This window comes from Pseudorca crassidens, chromosome 6, assembly GCF_039906515.1.
Source record: "Pseudorca crassidens isolate mPseCra1 chromosome 6, mPseCra1.hap1, whole genome shotgun sequence".
Lineage (NCBI taxonomy): Eukaryota > Metazoa > Chordata > Mammalia > Artiodactyla > Delphinidae > Pseudorca > Pseudorca crassidens.
The window spans coordinates 59,565,186-59,586,182 of NC_090301.1; the positions used below are offsets into that span (position 1 = coordinate 59,565,186).

Here is a 20,997-nt window from a genome sequence, read left to right on the forward strand (position 1 = left end):
CAGTCGTGGTTTTCAGCACTGAACTGAAATTCTGCTGAGTTTACGTCACCAGCTCAGGACTCTTCACTGACGTCCTGGGAATGGCCCCGCCCACTGTGCAGCAGCCGCCGTGCCCTGCTTTGTGCAGGAGCCGTGGCCTCCCCAGCAGGAGCTGAGAGCTGTGGCAGTGGCAGCGTCACACCACTTTGGCTCATCTGTAAAGTGGTCCTTTACTCGATGCAATGGGTAGGGGCCATGACCCAATGACCCAAGCTACTATTATTCCTCTACATTTTCAAAATCCTTTATCCCACAGCCGTGAGGGACTCTCATCGTCCACCTTTCCTCCCAGACTCACTTCTCTGCCTGCCAGATGACATGAGTAAAAAGGAGAGACTGGGGACGTTTCTTCTGGATAATTCATTCTTGAACAGACAGACTGATAAGGTTTGAAACAGAAGCCACATTGCCTTTTGCCTGCACAGGAGTAAGGTGCCCATCTCAGATTCGGAGGACAGAATGAGTCATCAAGGATTAAATGCCCAGGTCAATGCTGTGACTTGGGCTGGAGCCATGGGAAGGAAAAGGGAAGCTCAGCTTAAAGCAGTGTTTACAAAGTAAATCGTTTCCCTTCAGAACTACCTCGTGGCCCCAGGAATTCCTCAGTAAAGTTATCTGCTTCACTCTACTCAAAAGTATCCACCATTTGATCTAGTAATCCCACTGCTAGGAATATAACCAAGGATAGACCTATTGGCACAAAAGTGTTCACTACGCTGTTATTCTAGGAAGGTAAAAATGGAAATGATGTAAATATACAATAATATGGGAACAAATAAATATATCTGTGGCAGGGCCGTTAGAAAGTTTTCTTCGAAAGACTCTTCTGACATGGAAAACTCCTTACATCAAGTGGAAAAAGCAGCCTGTAAAATGATGGGTACTATGTGATTACAACTACGGAAAATATAACAGAGAAAATAACCAAATGAAAATACATTAGAATGCTACTTCCAGTTATTGAATTAGAGGGGCAGGATAATGGATGATGCTTTTCTTTACTTTCCCTATAGTACCTTTCTGATGAACGAACATGTTAACAGAATCTAGAATCTGCAATTACAGTCCCTCCAGGGAAGCTGCCATGCCTATGGGTAGTCCCTGCATTGTAGGACAAAGGTGCATTCTTGGCAGGGATGACCCCCACGTACCTCCAGGAAAGCCATTGCCACATCATCCTCTTGCAGGACGTCTCCATACATGGCGGCCCACTGCAAAACCAGGCGGATGACTCGCCTCTTATTGTTGAGGGCATAATCCATCTTCTCCTGTTCTGTACCTTGTGAAGGCTGTGCGTGGTAAGTGCCAAGGAGTCAAGGAAGACATTTAGCCATTCACTGGGCTACTTGCAAAGACAGGGTGACAGATCCCAGCTTCAGAAAGCCTGCCTCCTGGACTACTGGAAACCTTCCTCAGGCCCTCAAGAAAACCCTCACCTGCACACGGGTTCTGGACCAGATGCAGACAAACCCAGCTGGCTTTGCCTTGATCGCTGCCCAAAGAATTAGACTTGCATGGCTCCACTTGGACTTGTGTGTTGACAAGGATTCTTGTTGCGCCTGGCTCCGGCTCTCATCACATTCCCTGCCTGCCTGCTGCCCTCCTTCAACTCTAGGGTAATGCTTCCTGCTGTTGCGCCTTGCCACCTCTTGTTGGCTCCCACAATTCTGGACACATCTCTACAATCCTTCATTATGTGCGCTTCAGTTAAACACTTACGAGTGGGCATCTAGTCCTGCTGGAACCGTGACTGACACAAAAAGCACATGGGAAGGAAGTGAGGCTCAGGTAGATAAACTCACCCAGGGTTAGGACAAGGAAAGGTTCCTGCTGTATCCGTCTTCCGGTGAGGGACTCAGACACAGTATTTTTTAGACACAGTTTTTATACCATCCTTTTTTCTCTTGCTCAGAACCATTATTTAACTCTTATTGGCTTTTTGTGCATCAGTGGTTAGTCATCTTAACTACAGATTCCTTGAGGCTTGGGGTAACACGTTATTTTTCTTGTATTCCGTACCATGCCTAGCACAGTGACATTTACATAGAAATTTTATCCATTAATACAACAGATACCTGACTGAGTGTCTACTGTATGTGTCTGGTGAAGGTCCCTGCTCTCAGTTTACATTCTTCTGTGGATTACAGTAGGGAAAATATAGTATGTGATCAAGAAAAATTTTAGATTAGACATACTGTTCCTTTTTCAGTGATTTATAGTACATATTATAGACGATTCGTTCATAAAACAATTTCCTTTTTATAACTTACACTGTAACGTGCACAGAGAGTACCTCAGTTAAGCCCTACTTTATAGTCTTGTGATGAAAACATCATTCTTTCTACAAGTGAGCAAGCTGACAGTAAAGGAGTGTGAATGGCCAAGATTACATAGTGAGATTGTAGAGCTGGTTTTAAATCCCAGACTCCTAATTCCAGCTAGTTTATTCTGCATTATACAATATCCCTGTGCCTCATACCTGGCTACAAGACTGGGCATGTCTTAGCTTACGACCATGATTTAAAAGGCACTGTAGAAAACTGTCTTGTGGCAGTGCTATGCTTGGGAGCTAAACCAGTCCAGGGCCTTTTCTAAAGGGACTATAAGTAATCATGATCAAGGTAAGTGACAGAACTTTAAAGCAAAGGTTTACTGCATGTAAATGGGTTGCAAAATGGCTTTCATCAACTGAGCACGGGATTCATAAAAAAGAAAATTGCTCAACCTGTATTGCTACAATTCTCTTTGAGCTTACAATAAAAAAGGGAAGAAAGATCACTTTCTGTGAAAATTATTTTTTTTCTGATTAACCCTTTGGTCTCTTGCTGGGATGCACACATAACTCAGTTTTTCTTTCCAAAGAATTGTAATGCTGGGCACTACATTTTAAGACTATCTTTTAGGGTACCTAGGAGCATGGTCAGGTACATGGTGGGTACCAAGCGAGTAATTCTTGACTGATTGAAAAATATGTACTTGTTCACTCATAAGTCAGTAAGAGAGTGAGAGAGAGAGAGAGGTTCTTTCCTACTTGTATGAGGCTGAAATGGTTTGAAATATCTAGTTGATAGTAAGTGGATATGATTCTAACTTTCCAGATTATCCCGACTTGGACTCAAGGAAGCAATACAAATGCTTGTATGTTGCATCCAGAGGCACCAGCTGCACACTTGTGGCTAATCTATAGGGCCCTAGTGTAGGATGACTAAATTGTCATTGTCTCTGTGGGTCAGGACACAGATTTTTCTTGTCTTCTCTCCTGCTGGGGAAATCGGTCTTTTGTGTACAATAAAAACACATGATTGCAAGGATTAACGTGATTAACGCTTCAAATGTGGGTCGGGCTCTACAGTTTATAATAAATATACTCCAGGGCTTACGTGATCGTGTAATGCTCTCCACAGACCTGAAGGGTAAATATTTACAGATGAGGAGACCGAGGGTCAGAGAGGAGATCTGCCCAAGGTTGTTCAGTGAGTAAATGGCAGGGCTTACAAATCCAGGCAGGGCTCTTATGGCCACCCCTATGGCCCGAGCAGTGGCTAGAGTGACTACACACTGGTGCTTGGGTTCATGAAGTTATTACCAGTAATTGCATCTGGGAAGCAGAGATCCTAATGGGAAAGAGTTCTCCTCCTCTCTCTCTTTCTTCCTCTCTCTCTCATCCGTCCTTCCTCCCTCCCTCCTTCCCTCCTTCTCTTCGTTCCTTCCTTTTTGCTGAAGTTCCTAGTTTCCTAGAGCTGACTCAGCATGTCCAGTCCCAAAACCAAGGGCTGAGTGCCCCCCACTCTTCATGTATAGCTCCACAGCCTCCTGGGAGCTAGAACTGACTGAATCCAGAGGGAGTAGGAAGAGGCTTTCTCTTTTTTCTCATGAAAGTTACGAATCTTTACCTCTGGAAAAAACAAAAGGAAGCACTGATTTGTTTCACAAAGTCTTGCCTTTCCCCTTACAGGTGTTTATTCACTAAGGTGGAGTTGGGAGTCATAGTATTTTCATAGCTGAATCTAGGCATGTGCTCAAGGATTCGGCCCCTCCACAGGCATCACACCATTCCAGTCCTCAACAGGCTGCTGAATCGGATTCTCAGGGGACACAGAGAGGACTCTACATGTAATTGATCTGCCTGAAATGGTCACAGGGGAGGTGCTGGGGCTTCTGTTTATTCCCATAACAATCTCCCCAGGTTTTTAGAATATTTATGTGATTTTTAGATTTTATTTAACTCCTACAAAAAAGAAGGGGAAAGAGAAGAAACCTATATTCCCTTCAGAAAGCAGCCAAAGAATAAAGAGCATCCCACCAGGTCCCTTGTCTCAATATGATGTCAAAAATGCAAGCTAACAAGAGTAACATTTCAAATATAGTATTTGTAAATTCACACACATCAGAAAGGTTGCAGAAACCATTACTTTCCGTGGCTAAAGCTGGGATAATAATGCATGAACCATTTGATGGAGAAAGTCCTATGTGGAATAAAAATCTAACTCTTCTCCAGCACAAATAACAGTTTAGAAAGGATCATTAATGCATACCACACACATTTTTAACATACGAAGAACACCATCTGAAATACATACTTAGCTAATGGCTGTTTCAAGAGTAGGTTAGTAGAGAATATCAAACACATAATAATCTAATGAGTTTGTCATATGATCAGGAAATACTTGTATAGAATAAGGTCATGACTCGTGATATCATGACAGCTGGGTTCTGGTAAGAAGCAATATGGCTGCTTGAATTCATGGGAAAAAGTCACAGAAAGATAACATGGTTCTGGTATTTGATTCTGGTAGCTCATAAAGTGCTAGTTTAAAGTCTGGAAGAGAATCTGGAACTATTCCCTTAATTGTTACTTTTAACACAATTAAGAAAAGGCCATAGTAGTCCAAGTGGCCAAACTCATCAGTCATATACTGAGTTGATTTCAGCTGATTCACAGAATCATAGAATCTGAGCTTTGTCTCCTTCAACTCCACCATTTTTAGAGGTAAGGGAACAGGTAGAATGAGGTGAAGTGATTTTTCTGAATTTATCCATGGAATTCTTCCAACTAGAACTCAGCTCTCGTACCTCCCGCCCCAGTACTCTGTTGACTTGTTTACGTTATTGTGTTTGTCTAATATTATTATTTCTATATCCAAACATATGCAGCAGAATTAGGTAACCTAGAAGTTTGTTGGATAACAGGGAAATCCATGTGAGATGTAGAACCGATCCTCAAAAGCCCTCAAAGAAGACAAAGCACATACAGAAAACCAAGAGTTAATTGTCGCAGCCTTGACCATCTGAGAGTCAGCGAAGCAGGATCCCTCACGTCTGAACTAGACCCTGTCTGCTATATATATTCAACCAGTTCTCTTGTCCAACGTCTGTTGGTTTAGAAAGCAGTGGCTCTCCACTCCTAATCAGACCAGACATTCTTAAACTACTGATGATTCAAATCCTAATTTGAGGTTTCTCATTATGGTAATACGACTTTTCACCATCCAAGAGCATTACATAAGAATCCTTCAGCAACATAGATGGACCTAGAGATTATCATATTAAAATGAAGTCAGACAGAGAAAGACAAATATCATATGATATCACTTGTATGTGTAATCTAATAAAAAGATACAAATGTCCTTCTATACCAAACAGAAATATACCCACAGACATAGAAAACAAACTTATGGCTACCACAGGGGATGGTGGGGGGCAGGGGGAGAGATAAATTAGGAGTTTGGGATTAACATATACACACTACAATGTATAAAACAGATAATCAACAAGGACCTACTGTATAGCACAGGGAACTATACTCAGTATCTTGTAATAACCTATAATGGAAAAGGATCTGAAAAAGAACATATATATCTATAACTGAATCACTTTGCTGTACACTTGAAACTAACACAACATTATAAATTAACTATACTTCAATAAAAAAAGAAAACAAATTCAAAAAAAAGAATCCTTAACTGCAGGAACCATGTCATAAATTCAATGTGAATCTCTACATTTCCTAATCAAGGACTGGGCATGTAAACATAAAAAGCCTCAAATGTTCACCTTAAACTATTCAGTGACACTGTTTGGAGTGCTACATATGATAGAATATTCTTTAAACTGTTTTTCCCCCAAAATATCACAGCTCTTTAAAACTCTTTATCTAAATTACCTGAAATTCCATTTTGTCGAGATATCAAATGCAGATCATAGATACATTCTAAATAAGTTCATAGTCAATGTTACCAGGTTGACTAAGTCTACAGTAAATACCAAAATCTGGTACATCTTTTAAACAGAACCTTTTAGTTATTGGGTATTTAGTCTATAGGACCACAGGCTTTCAGAATGGCTAAATCTTTATTGAACTGGACCAGCCCCTTTGACATATAAACATGGATGAAGACAAATTGGATCTGTTTTCAGTGAGGTATTAGGGCTGAGAATCAGGAGAGGTGAAGGCCACAGAGTCTACCCTGCCAACAGCAGGTTTAATATTCCACTGAGGCATTTTCCTCATGCCGGCTCTGCCGTTCAAACACTGTAATTATTTCATATATTTTTACCTAGTTATTATCTTACTCACCACAGGCACCTGTAATTTTTCTGTATTTTTTTTACTGCTCATTTACTTATTCTTAATTCAGCTAATAATGGTTCCATGTATTAAAATTATCATGGGGAAAGTAAGTGAAAACCTCCTAGGATGTAGAGGCAGCAGATTCATTACAGCCTACAACAGGGAATAAAATATTATGTATATTTTTTGCAGTAAGTACATGCTAATTATGCAGCTATTTATAAAACACTTATCAACATTCAAACTGATACTCTTCAATGTTGTTGTTTTTTAAAACCCTGCTTTGCATACAAGATCTCTGCTTGAAGCTGAAAACAAACTTTGGGGGTCATCTGCCCACTGACTAGACAAAGCTTTTGCACATTATCTTATGCCACATTCCTCTCATGATGGTACAATTATTTATTTATAGGGGGCAATATTTACACAGGGCTTTAAGGTTTATAATGTATTTCCCACACACAGCCTTATTTGATCTTCGCAAAAACCTGGTGAGGTGGGTAGGGCAGGTATAATTACCCCTATTATAGAGGTTAAGGATAATTGCCAAGTAATATAGGTTTCAAGACGCAGGTCTTAAACACGGGTCTTTTGACTGCAGAGCTCTTGCTTTTCCTACTGTAGTATGGGCCTCTTTACTACCCTGCTTGACTTTGTGGAGCCTCCCCACATCCTGAGCACCAAGTCTACTCCTTCCTTGTTGCAGCATGTGCTTGGGAATGCAAGTTCTGGAACTAGACCATCTGGGTTCATCTCTTGGCTTCCCCACTTATCAACTGTGAAACCCCTGGTCAGTTACCTGACCATTTAGAGCCTCAGTCTCTCCATCATCAGAAAACTTCATAGGATTGCTGTTAAGAAGGAGATGAGGCAATACTGGTAAACCATGTAGAATGGCATCGGAGACATATTAGGTACTCAGTTAAAGGTTATCGATCATCATTATCGCTGATCCACCTCTGGAAATAATACAAAATCTTTAAATGGATGGCTTTGGAATTTTTCATAAGACCAGGCATTTCTGAGTTTAACACTGTGATGCTGTTCCTACCAACACAGCTGCTCCTGTGTTTGTGTGCACCTTCCTTATCGCCTATCGTGTGTAACCAATCCTTATTGCTTATCTATTAATTTGGAGCTCACATGAGCTCTTTCTGCCTCCCATTTTCTTGCTCAGAATATTTTTTTTCCTCACTGATTTTCAGACTTCTCTGCATTTCTAGAAGCCTTTAGTTCTTGGCTATTCTTTCTAGTTTTAGTCAGGGGTTTGTACTCATAGCAGAGCAGTTAGGACTTGGCCTAATGGAACAATTGCTTGGGTTCAAATATTGTTCCAACCCTTACTAGCTATGTAACTTGGGGCAAATTATTTATCTGCTTAGTCTCACTTCCTTAATGCAAAAAGAGTACACATCTCACAGTGTTGACATGAGGCTGAGAAAATGTATATAAAATACTTTGTAGAATATCTGATAATACAGCCATTTTCTTTGAAAGAGGATACCATGTTCATATCATCATCAAACCAAGCCTTCCTTATTGGAAATAAACTGAAATTGCATATCTGCAGAGATAAATTGTTCTTATAGTGCCACATGGATCAAACACTTTTTGGAACCAAGTAAAGGACTAAAATGGTAAAATTTGGCTTCAACAAAATTTAAGCTGACAATCTTCCTTAGAAATGCCAAGAATATTCCTAAAAACATGGCTTTAAGAATCTGACGCTCTTTTGTAAATCTTGATTTACAAATTTCGGTAATTGGTCCTCTTAGAGAACCCAAGTCAACTTATAAAGAGAATACCCCCCGGTCATTTTCACAGAGAAATAAAGGATGGAGACTGCCTTTTCAGTAAGGAAAGCTATTGTGTTTACTTTGTTTCTGTATAAGAGACGTAATACATACGAAGGCAGTTTTAGCTAAAACTTAGTGGCAAATCTGTATTCCATATTTTCTTTTTAATTCAAGAAACTAAATTATTTTCACGCCAAAAGCATAAAATTCATGTTCAATACTAAGACAAAAGAAATTAGGATACTAAGAGAAAATATTTGACCAAAATTATTGCTGTATTTAAATTTTTATAAATTTATAATTTATATTATATATATTATATATATATTATATATATAATATATATATATATTAGGATATTTGGAAATTAGGATACTAAGAGAAAATATTTGACCAAAATTATTGCTGTATTTAAATTTTTATAAATTTATAATTTATATTATATATATAATATATATATTATATATATATTATAAAATTAAAATTTTATAAATTTAAATATAAACCATTTATCACTTAAATTTAATTTAAAAACTTAAAATAAATTTAAATATAAACCATTTATCACTTAAGATTATTGTTTAGAACAGATAGTATTGTATTTGTTGACATAACAGAGACTCTATCGGTAGGGTAAGCTTCAGGATTGGTCCAAGTGTAATGATGTCATCATAGACTTCATTTTTTCCCTGACGCTCAACTCATCTCAGCTTTGTCATAGGGCTTATTCCCCTAATGGTTGTAGGACGGCTGCCACAGGCAATTGGGGCAACAGGCTGCCTGTTCTTTCTTTTTTATTAAAGTATAGTCGATTTACTATATTGTGTTTGTTTCAGGTGTACAGCATAGTGATTCAGTTATGTTTTTCTGATTGTATTCCATTATATGTTGTTACAAGATACTGACTATAATTCCCTGTGCCATATAGTAAATCCTTATTGCTTATCTATTTTATGTATAGTAGTTTATAGCTGTTGATCCCATACTCCTAATTTGTCGCCACCCCCTTTGGTGACCATGAGTTTGTTCTCAAAGTCTGTGAGTCCGTTTCTGTTTTGTTCCTGTTCTCTTAACTGCTTTTTACTCAGAAGCCCCAGGAAGCCTCTCTTTGAATCTCACTGGCCCTGTCTACATTGGGCCTGCAATGTGAGAGCCAATCACGGTCAAAGGCAGCCAATTACCATGACCAGCTAGACTGACCACCTGACATGGCACTGATGGTGGGGACTCAAATACAATGTCCATTGCAACTGGAATTACATTAATGCTACACGGAGTTCCTCCAAACATCTGTTAGTACGTGAGGAATCTTAGGTGGTTATTTGGCTTCCGAGTGCCTTGTAAAATGTAAATAAATATCATACCGGTGCCTTTTTTGCCTCACATGTGGGGGCTGGTGTTGGAAAGATAAAGTAAATGATGTGAAAATGCTCTGAATCAAAGATACGTTTATTAAAATTCAAAATAATATTAACTCAGCTGTGATCACTTAATTGAAGGCCTGCCTGCATTTGTACAGACAAAAAGAAGGCAGAGTTTAACCATAAAACACAAAATTACAACAATAGGACAGCAATAAACATCAAAAGCGTTAAAATATTCCGTATTCTTTGCTTACATTTAGAAACTTAAAGTAAGGAATATATGTGGGCAAAGGTTTAGCTGGAAGGATGCCGATTCATCCCACTGTGTTTGTTATAGGAAAAAATGTGGAGATAATCTAAATATTCGATAGGAAGAGGCTAAGAAAATTAATTATGACATATCTACCATATAATATTGTGAATCAATAAAAATGATAACATGTTATTCTCATGCATCCTCGTCACCTTGTTGCCCAGCACAGTATAACATTGTAAGTGTTCAGTGTTTGTGGAATTATCTGGAAAAAATGATGTAGTTTTATTTGTATATACTGATTTGAAAAGATATCCACAACATACTAAGTGAAGAAAACCATATTTTTAAAAACTATATACAACATGATCTCACTTATATAAAATTATACATGTATATAATTTCTGAAAACTTTTTCATACTACAGTGGTGAGATACCAGGTGAATTTTATTCTTTTTCTGTAAATTGAATTTTTTACAATGAGAATGTTCTATTTTTAAGGATGACAAAGCTATCTATATTTAGAAAAATGGTGTGAAAAAAATTAATGGGAGAGAAATGGCTCTGTTTGTTTAGTAGCAAACCATACACAGTTATTTAACGTATGACCCCATTCTTATATTTCGAAGCATATATCTATATGTATAGAAAAAAGACTGGAAGGCTACATACCAAAATGTTAACCATAGTAATACCTGGTAGGTTTATAGGGGGTTTTAATTTTCTTTTTAAAGGCTAGTGGAAAATTGAACTGAATTCTAAGTACAGATTTTAAAAAGATTAAAGAAACTAGAGATGAAAAGTACAGAAATTGAACAAACATAATTTTAAAAACTCATTATAAAGCACTTGTATTCATCAGGCCAAATCATGTTCCAAGCATATCTAATGAATAGAGAGTCTCTCCCATTAGCACATAAAAGGCCTGAAATATTAATGTTAAACAGAGTTTTACCATCTTCTTCTGTGCTAAAAGCAAAATTGGAGGAGACATACAATGTGGATTAAGGACAGAAATAGCCACCAGTGGCTCGGGGCTCAAATCTTTTCTGTACTAGTAATTACCTTTCTCTGAGCAAATCATAATTTTTCATTATCCTAGTTTATTGATTTGGAAAAAGAGCAGTGAAAACACTGACTTCTTCGTAGAGCTGCTATGAAAAGGCACACATATTAAGTACTTAAAAACACTCAGCCAAATCAACTCACTCAGCATAAGTGCTTTAATGGAACGTGGTTAAGTATTATATTTTCCTATCCCTAAATCCCGTAACAACATGGGTATTAGCCCACTTGCTCCGTGTTACATTCTATCTCCCTGTCACCTGAGGACATGGTGCTAAGCAGTTTATATGTGTTTGTTTTTGTTTTTTTTGACTGTTCATTGTCTATTTCTCCACTTCCTCTATTTTTCTTTACAGGCAGTCTCTATAAAACTGTCCAGTAAAGTGCTTTGCCTTTCTTTGACCAATATATCAGCAGTGACTCAAGCTACTCCCAGGGATGTGGGAATGAGGTGAGGGCCCAGGATGTTTGGAGTAGATTTACTCTAAAAGCTGTTCCTTAGTTGCTACCCCTGAGGTTCCCTTCTAAGGTCTGGACTCTTTAAGGATTCCTTCAGTTCTCTGAGTTACCCCATCCCTCTGATGAATTCCTTTATTCCTTAAGTCACTCACAGTTGGTTTACGTTACTTATGACCAAAAAAAGGAGCTTATATAAGAAGCCTATATAACATCGCCCTGGAGGCAAAGGGACTAAAGCTTGAGTCTTTAGCATGATATAAACACACTTACACATATGTGACTTTCAAGGATAGAGCCCTTTCCATTCGTTTGCCTGCAGCAGGATAAGTTTCTGGCCTCCCTGGCATGCTTTCTCGAGGCATTAGAGGACAGTAATTCTTGTTTTACTCCCAGTATCTAAGGACTGGACTTAAGCTGTCCAATATGGCAGCCACTAGCCACATCTGGCTATTTACATTTAAATTAATAGAAATTAAATAAAATGAACAATTCAGTTCCTCAGTCATAGTGGCCAATTTCAAGGCTAGTGGCTACTGGACTAGCACAGATATAGAATACTTCCATCACTGCAAAAAGTTCTATTGGACACTATTTATTTGGTTTTAACAAATTAGGCCCACTTTGGTTTTTAGCCAACTGAAGCACAGATGAACATGTATCATGCATGCAATACATTACCAAGAAATGTTCTGAAACTCTAATTAAAAGATAAGCTTTTAAAGAAATAAGTTGTGAAGAAAAAAAAAGTGACACACCCCATGCTTGGAACCCTAAGACCTGGATAAATCCTAGTTCTGCCACTTGCCTTGGGTATGTTTGTTTTTGCCTCAGAATCCTCATTTGTCAAATAAAGCTGATACTAACCCAATAGAGTCCTGTAAGGATAAAGTAGTAGAATATGGGTCAGTGGTGCCTGACACATAGAGTTGATTCAAAATAGAACAATTAAGAGAATCTAAGTTCTCAAAGGGCGGGATGTGAAGGAGGTGGTCTGAGGGCACTAAGTAGTGTAGATGATACCCAACCATACTGATTCCTTCCATCTCTGAGAAGAGAATTGGGATTGGATATCACAGGCCTCCTTTGATTCTACTGTCCACTCTCCTGCCTTCTCCTCCTCCCTGCAACATCATCCCCGCCACATCCCTACTGGGGCATGGCATAGACTTTCCCTCTAGGATCTTCTATTTTAAGAACAGAGGTCAGTGCTATGAATGTTCTCAATCAATTCTGAAGGAGAATAAGCTAATAAGAAATCAGAATTTGCCAGAAGAATAGAAGCTTAATGTTTGGGGCTTTGAGTTGTAAAGATATGACTTGGCCCACTACGTTCTCTCAGCCTTTTTTCGGTTTTGTTTGCCTTAAGCTTATCAACATGCTAACTGTTGGGGGGAAAAAAAAATCTAAACTCAATGGTGGTTTTTATTTTTCCTTCCAACAAATCTCAAAGGTCTAATAATGATTACTAAGTATGGAGTTAAAGAGCACAGAGAGATCCTGAATGTGTTAATTTGACTTGAGAAAAACTATGTATGAGCCAGAAAGAATGTGTAATATATTTAAGTCTCATTAAGCTGTCATTACTTGGAAAGATATTTTCCAGGCAAATAAACACCCAAATCTCACTCTTGCAGCATCCTCAGAATAGCACATTCAACTCCAATCTCCTATCCTCACACATTCTGTTGACTTCAAAGAGAATTATGGGTGAACAAGAAAATGAAAATCAGGTAGGGCAATTATAATTCTGAAAAAGGAAAACAGGCCACATTGATTGGGTTGCTCAGAGAAAAGAGAGCCATTCTCCTTCACTATATTTCGCTGCTCAAGAAGGCCAAAGTATTTGGGGGCCTAATTTTTTGCTGCTTTAAAAATAAAGCAGAATTGGAAAGTATACTTTCACATTCTGCCAAAGTTGAGGGTGAATCTCATTCATAATATTCACTCCTCTTATTCAACTTCTATCTTCTGAATGTTCCCTCTGTGCCAGACACTGTGCACCCACTGGTCAACTCAATAGACTATTGAAAAGCTGCCCCCAAACAAGTTCAGTGTGAAGCTACCTAGAGGAACTGCCATTAGAATTTCAAGTTTTATATCTTTGACATAAGTCCATGGGATAATGATAAAAATAGCCACAAAGGAATACCTTTCGGTATCTAGAGAACAGGGTGAACTAGGACGAATGTGAAAGAAAAGTGACCCCCCAATGATAACTTGTATCTATCTCAGCAGGTTAGTGTTCTGATTAATACTACAGCTTAGAGGGACACAAACAGATCACCGTCCATCCTGCCAGGTATCCGGACAGAGGTACAAAGTCTGTCTCCAAGCTTAGGAAACTATCCCTAATAATATTCCCTAATGATATTGTTCACCATAGCCTTCCTGGCCTACCTCCCAGGTATGTATATTTCTCATCAGCATTACCTTCCTTATAAGGGTAAACTGGCTCACTTTTCTCTGCACAGGGAATAAGGAGGAAATCCTTAAACATGGCACAGCAAAACCATGCCAGGGAGAGCTGGAAACCTACGCGAGGGGAAAACTGCTGAGGTGTCAGAGTTCGACAAGGGCGGAAAGCACAATTCTGCCCGAGCCATGACTTACCTTGAGAGCATGCAATGAGATAACGGCCATGTACGTGTGGGGTGTTGTCGAGGGGACAGACTTCTCACAACAAAAGGATATTGGGCCACCAGAGCTGGGCAAAGCTGGGTATTCGGCATAAAAACACAGTGCATCATAACAAAGTCATTTAAAACTGAATCTGCAGGGGGGCAAAACAAAGCAGAAAAGGAAATCAGATTCCTGTAGAAAAGTTTAGGAAAGCAGGAGTATCTATTCATTTGTTCTTGGCCAGTGGTTCTTACACATCGGCTTGGGGTATTGTGGTTTTACTGTACAAAGAAGCACTGTGTATAAAAGTAATACGATTGACAGAGCTTGAGATCAAAACTCAATTTCTTAGGACAATGGACAAAACGTATGGTAGTTTTAAAAGAGACAGACTTGTAATAATGACACTGGTCACCTGAGCCACAATTAAAAAAATATATATATATAAAACTAAGGAGCCACACGTGGGCAGTACCATGTGTGCAGGATTAGGACGTGGTCATTTCTTTGTCTATTTTACACCACCTGTCTTTGGTCAATCTCTCTTTTCCTTTATATCTTTTTTACCTTCTATTTCCAGAAGGAGCAATAAAAGATGAAAGGGTGATAGAATCACAGAAAAAGGAGGTGGTAAGAGCAGAGAACCGGTGAGGGAAACAAAAGCAGAAAAAAAAGAAAAAAAAGACAAGATAAAGGCTGTGAGCAGCAATTGAAGCAAAACAAAAGCTCTCCAGTGATTAAAATGGTGTATGTCCTATATTTGAAGCTATTTTTAGATAGGTAAGTGGGGGAGATGGCAAAAGAAATAAGGCAAGTCCCCCCAGATAAGCTTCATCTTGAATGTGATGCTGGTTCTTCATTGCAAAGACTATATTATCCAGGCAGCCTTAATGGGAAAGCACGTAAAGACAGACCTAAAAGCCTTAGGAGTGCACAAGTTAAAGCTTTGGAATCCAAGATACTTATGGGGGTTTTCAATTAAAAATGAACTACCATGGCTGAGATCTGTGAAACTCACATAACTTCTCAAATAGAAAAGGGTGAGAAATATGAAAATTGCCTAACTATAGGTATTGAATTTTCAATGTCTATGTTTTAAATTAACAAATACTATCAAAGTTGGAATCAGTGACTAAAGGTTTAACTGTTATACGTATTTTTAAAAAATTGGTATAACTGTCATAAATTATGTAAGTTTAAGATACACAAAGTGTTGATTTGATACATGTACCTACTGCAATATGATTACCACCTTAGCTTTAGTTAACATATCTATCGCGTCACATAATACCATTATACTCATTTAAATATAGGTGATGAGTGTGATCCAAAGTTGTCCTAACTAGGCATTACAATTGATTTCTGTCCCATTATACTGAGCCAGAGAAGATGCCGAGGTGTCAGACAGAAGCTGAATGGAACTTTTTTTCTTAGGTATGAAAGGACGGTCATTGGCATGTCTGAGTTGAACATCTAGTGTCATCTTTGTATGTTTTAGATATAAAGGATTTCTCTGAGGATAGGAGAGAAAGTGCTTGCTTATAAGGCTCCCCGAGGCCTGTGCTATAAAGTAATTTAAATTTTGCTAAAGCAGAGATTTGAGGAGCGTGCTCCAAGGCTGGCGAGACCGTCAATCAGCATGGTAATCACCCAGCACCCACATCTCAATGTGGCTTTCTCATTCTCTGCTCATAAGCAGTAACTCTTGAGAACTGATTAAAAAAATCATTTCCTACTAGAAAATGATTTTCCAAGTCGCTCAAGGACTAATTCTGGTCATAGAAGTAGAAAGTCTAGGAAACCAAAAGGTCTCAGGCAGAAAATACGTGTTTTGGGGTAAACTAAGAGAATGTACTATCAAAGCCAGGGGTGTTCATTTCTACGATGTAAACCAGTTTCACTGGCAACTCTGACATCTCTTTCGTATTGTGAATCCAGAAATGCCAAGGGTCTCCCACACCACTGCATCCATGAGTTTCATGGGGCTGAACTAAGATTATTTTTAGTGTCTAGGAGGACCATACAGTAATTCATATTTTTGATTATAAGAAAAACAGATTTATTCTTTCATCCAATCCATGAACATTACTTGCAAGAGTAACAAAATCAGAAAAAAACTGCAGGGAATAAAGTTCAGTATTAAATTATGATGTGAACTTAGTTCTAATATAAAAAATGGAATGGTCAGGAGTCATATCCTAAGTGGCAGCCACGCTATATACACTGATTTCTGGCCTCCAAGTTTTTAAGAAGCAATAATCCAGTCCCCTCCTCTTTCAGAAGTGACTTTAAAAGGAAGAATATATTTGTTCTTCATGGGTAGTAAAGGTCTTACAGATCTTTTCTTAGATTCCATAGTCTCTAATGCACCAGAACGTTCCTCTTTGGACAATATTCACTTTAGAGAAGATGTTGTTTCTTGTATTATGCAATCACACATTCTGGGCAGCAGTTAATCGGAGGGGAAAAAATCTGTATTTTTCCTGACCTCGGGCCCTAGAAATTTGGTTTGAGGTTATGTTTGCCTCTTGGAAGCAAGCAATCCTCTCATAACTGGTCCCTCAAGGATTTCCTTTTTCAAGAAGAGATCTTATCACATTCTCCTTGCTCAGACATCTTCAACCACTTCTCAAGGCTTAGCTTCACATTTAAGATGGCTCTGAGATCTGAACCCTAATTCTTAGACCCTACCTTCTTTCTGACACTTATGTATACAATAGTCTAGCAAAGCCAGACCACCTGGTCCTCCTTGTCTCTTTCTAGGTCAGCACTCATGTTGTCCCTCAGGATGGAAGACTTCATCCTTAGTCTCTAGTTACTGGTTACCTGCCTTCCTTCAGGGCCACTTCAAAGGCTGTATCCTCTGTGACACTCTGCCTGGTCCCCTCAGCCTTATGATCAAGTTGTCTGCACATTCCTTTAGGTCCTGTAGCAGGTTATAAGCTTCCTGAGGACAGGAGGGTGGTTTCTTGTTCACACTGCCTTGTCCTAAGCGTCCAGCTTAGCACCAGCCCAACAAGATCCTCAACAAATATTGAACTGAAAATAGCTGCCCTGGAGCCAGAGATCCTGGCTTTTATATCTACTACTCCCCAATTAATTCACTACATAAAAAACCTTAGATAATGTATATAAAAAAAGGAGAAACTGGAATGAGAAGATAAAATAAGAAGTAAATCAGTGGTAAAATACTTTTAGGAGGCATAATAATGTTAACTTTACCTTGAGTATATTGCAAGGATGACAGAACTGGACATTGAACTACTACTAAGTGTTTTAGATAAGTCTTTGAACTTCTTTCAGTGAGAAATCTTCTTCTGTGGAGTTCAGTGTGCTTAAAAATATTAACCCATTATTCTGAGGGGCCAGTAGCAAATGAATGTGGGCTGTTCCAAAGTCACACATAAGATGGTAACCAAAGTGGAGAATGATACCAAACTCTGAACACTTAATTCATTGGTAAGATTCATCTCATTTACCCTCAAATCTCTGTGTCTTTGTTAACAAGACTGGTTCACTGGAAGGTGGTATTATGATTTTTTCCCCCAAGAAAGATATGCTGAAGTCCAAATTCGCAGTACCTCAGAATGTGACCTTGTTTGAAATAAGGTCTTTACAGATATAGTCAAGTTAAGATAATTCATGTGGGACCTAATCCAATATGATCGATGTCCTTATAAAAAGGGGAAATTTGGACACAGAGACACATGCACAGAAGGAAAACGATGTGAAGTGACACGGGGAGAATACTGTGTAAAGATGAACATTGGAGTGACATATCTACAAGCCAAGGGACGCCAAAGATGGCCAGCAACCCCCCAGACGCTAGGCAAGAGGCATGGAACGGATTCTCCCTCACAGCCCTCAGAAGGAACCGACCCTGCCGTCACACGGATCTCAGACTTCTAGCCTCCTGATCTAAGAAGCAATACATTCTGTTGCTCAAGCCACCCAGTTTGTGGCACTTAGTTCTAGCAGTCCTAGGAATCTAATACAGGTGGTGTTTCGTTACACCCTGGGGCAGCCCAAGCATCTCAGAAAGAACCACTTTACTCCCAGTTGGAGCACAGTTGTGCCTTTTACAGAGGCAGCTTTGAATCCTTTACGGGAACAGGTACTATTTAAATTATAGCCTAAGAGGTGCCTACGGAAGGTGGGATCTACATGAACTTAACAAATGCCTTTGGAAGGCTACTCTTAATATCTGTGAATGAGACTGAGCCATCTACATAGCACAGCCAGGACGAGTAGGCAGAGGAGGGTCAAGAGGATGCTCTTCTAGTGGTCATACCCATGATCCATTTCTAAAACTGCTGTGGCTACACACACTGAGAATGAACTCAGAACTGTTTTTACAATGCTCTGCGTGGATTTAATAGACACACAACTGTTCTAGGTGTTTACCTGTTGCTTCATTTAAAGCTGGCTCAAGGCGTATCGTTTCTAGAAAATGCTCTAAAATTTTTTCAGGTGTTCCTGACATCACAGTATACCTGGATAAGAAATAAAACCATCATTAGTTTTTCAAAAGAGGGCAAATCACTAATATATAACATTTTACATATCTGCGTTTTTGGGGGTTTTTTTTGAGATCCCAGGGAACCATATGGACTCAACTTGTGACCCATATTCTCCGTAAGGTAAGAAGGATCATGTACCTCGTCAAAGTCACATAAGCAGGCAACAGAAACATCTCAAATTGAAGTAGTTACTAAAACATTATTCTTTTTTCCCTACATGGGACTAAAGTAAACTTCTTGGAGAGTGGCTCTAGCAGGCTGGGAACTGAGGCATTTCAGCCTTGTTTCAAGGGGGAGTGAAAAGGGACATGTAAATCCCGGGGCAGCTCAGGGCAAGGGGAAGTGACAGTAAACTAGGTTATCCATATATGGGTTACTTGTTGCAAAATTTCGACCGCACACTGGATTCCCCTGCCTATTTCTGGAATGCTCTGTGTTTCCCAACTGTACACTGGTATGTGCTTTGGAAATGCAGCTAAGAATAAGAGAAAAGAAAACAAACCCCCAAAACAATGAGCAAACAGACCCCAGTAGCATCTGAAGAGGAAATAAATCAGTAGTGGAACATCCCTGTAACTTATATCAAGGTCAAATGTCAATTAGTTGGCAGGGTGGGGGACGTTAGGCATCATATCAGAAGATCCAGCCATGAAGCTCTTCAATCAACATGGGAGGATGTAGTTTTTAAAATTGAAGGTGGGTTATTTCAAAGTCATATTCAAGACGGTCAAAAACAGTGGGTGAAAGCTATAGGCAAAATACATTAATGGGATCTGGGTAATCATATTCCAAAACGTAGACTTTGCTCTTCTGCTTGGCATTTCACTTAGGGCAAAATGACAGGGAATAAAAACAACAATGAAAATAAAATTCTCTTGTGTTTAGAAAGCAGCGGTAGAATTCAGCTCCAGGAGAACTCAGGGCTTTTGTGCCTCCTCACCAATACCCTTTCCCTGCCTGTTTGAGACCTCAGAGGAAGTGTGTTGAGAGCCCAAGAATATCTCTAATGTATTCAATCTCAGGGGCTTAACCTCCTGCCTGAGGGAGTGAAGAAGAGGCAATGCAACATACGACCCTGTGCCCGGGAACACGGAGTGAGTGAAGCAACCCCGGTTTTGAAGGAGATAGCAAATGCAGTCTATTTGGAAGGTAACTGTTACTTAAACCTATTGTGTGTGTGCATGTGCGTGTGTGCCCTCAGGACCAAAAGGAAGCTGAAGAATCAATCAATCTCTGAAAGAATCTGGCTTTGGAGCCTAGAGGAAGAGCCAGGGAATAAAAAAAAAACAAACAACTACTTTAATCCAAAAAGTATGACCCTTTTCTCAAAGTAAACAGCATAGAAGATGAGGGTTTTTCCTCTTATAGGCAATGACTATTTGAGGGAAGGAGAGGGCGAATCTATAAATGACTTTCAATACTTAAATGGAGAAATCTGCTGAGTTCATTCAATAATTCCTAAAATGTATGATTCTTTGATGACCCTTCCAAGATGATCTGCAAGAGGAGCAGCATGTGGCCACACGAATAAGGAACTGGAGTTGGAGAGGGCAGCCAGAAGGCTGGCTTCCCATTCTGGTGTTCTTGGTTAGGACACTTCTTAGCTAGGGTTTTTGTCTGGCCAAAAAGAATAAGGGCTTGGGGCTTCCCTGGTGGCGCAGTGGTTGAGAGTCCGCCTGCCGGTGCAGGGGACGTGGGTTCGTGCCCCGGTCTGGGAAGATCCCACATGCTGTGGAGCGGCTGGGCCTGTGAGCAATGGCCGCTGAGCCTGCGCGTCCGGAGCCTGTGCTCCGCAACGGGAGAGGCCACAACAGTGAGAGGCCTGCGTAACGCAAAAAAAAAAAAAAAAAAAAACAAACACATAACCACAGAGCAGAAGATATCCAAAGTGGTAGATATTTGAGGGCTTCATATAGTTTATCCGTCATGAGAAATACTGTCTTGCTGTTGACATTTTAATATCACACTCAGAGTTGAGTGGTTGAGGAGAGCCAGGCAGTTTTGAACGGTTAAAATGCACAGTCATCCCTCGGTATCCGCGCGGGGTCGGTTCCAGGACCCCCGCAGATACCCAAATCCATGGATGCCCAAGTTCCTTGTATAAAATGGTGTAGTATTTGCATATGACCTACACACTTCTCATATACTTGATTTTTATTTTTTTCTTCTTATATACTTTAAATCATCTCTATATTACTTATAATACCTAAGACAATGTAAATGCTATGTAAATAGTTGTAACTACAGTGTAAATGCTATTTAAACAGTTGCCAGCGTGCGGCAAATTCGAGTTTTGCTTTTGGGAACTAT

At 39.4% G+C, this 20,997-nt stretch overlaps 1 protein-coding gene across 6 annotated transcripts in view; it reads right to left on the reverse strand.

Annotated features, from left to right (window-relative positions):
- RAPGEF4 (Rap guanine nucleotide exchange factor 4) overlaps positions 1-20,997 on the reverse strand; it is a 316,664-nt gene that overhangs the window by 34,231 nt on the left and 261,436 nt on the right. For all 6 annotated transcript variants that reach the window (XM_067741524.1, XM_067741521.1, XM_067741523.1 and 3 more), the window contains 3 exons: positions 18,572-18,660; positions 14,240-14,318; positions 1,191-1,341 (listed from right to left, as the gene is read on the reverse strand). In XM_067741524.1, coding sequence (XP_067597625.1) covers positions 1,191-1,341; positions 14,240-14,318; positions 18,572-18,660 — 319 coding nt within the window. The remainder of the gene's footprint in view (positions 1-1,190; positions 1,342-14,239; positions 14,319-18,571; positions 18,661-20,997) is intronic.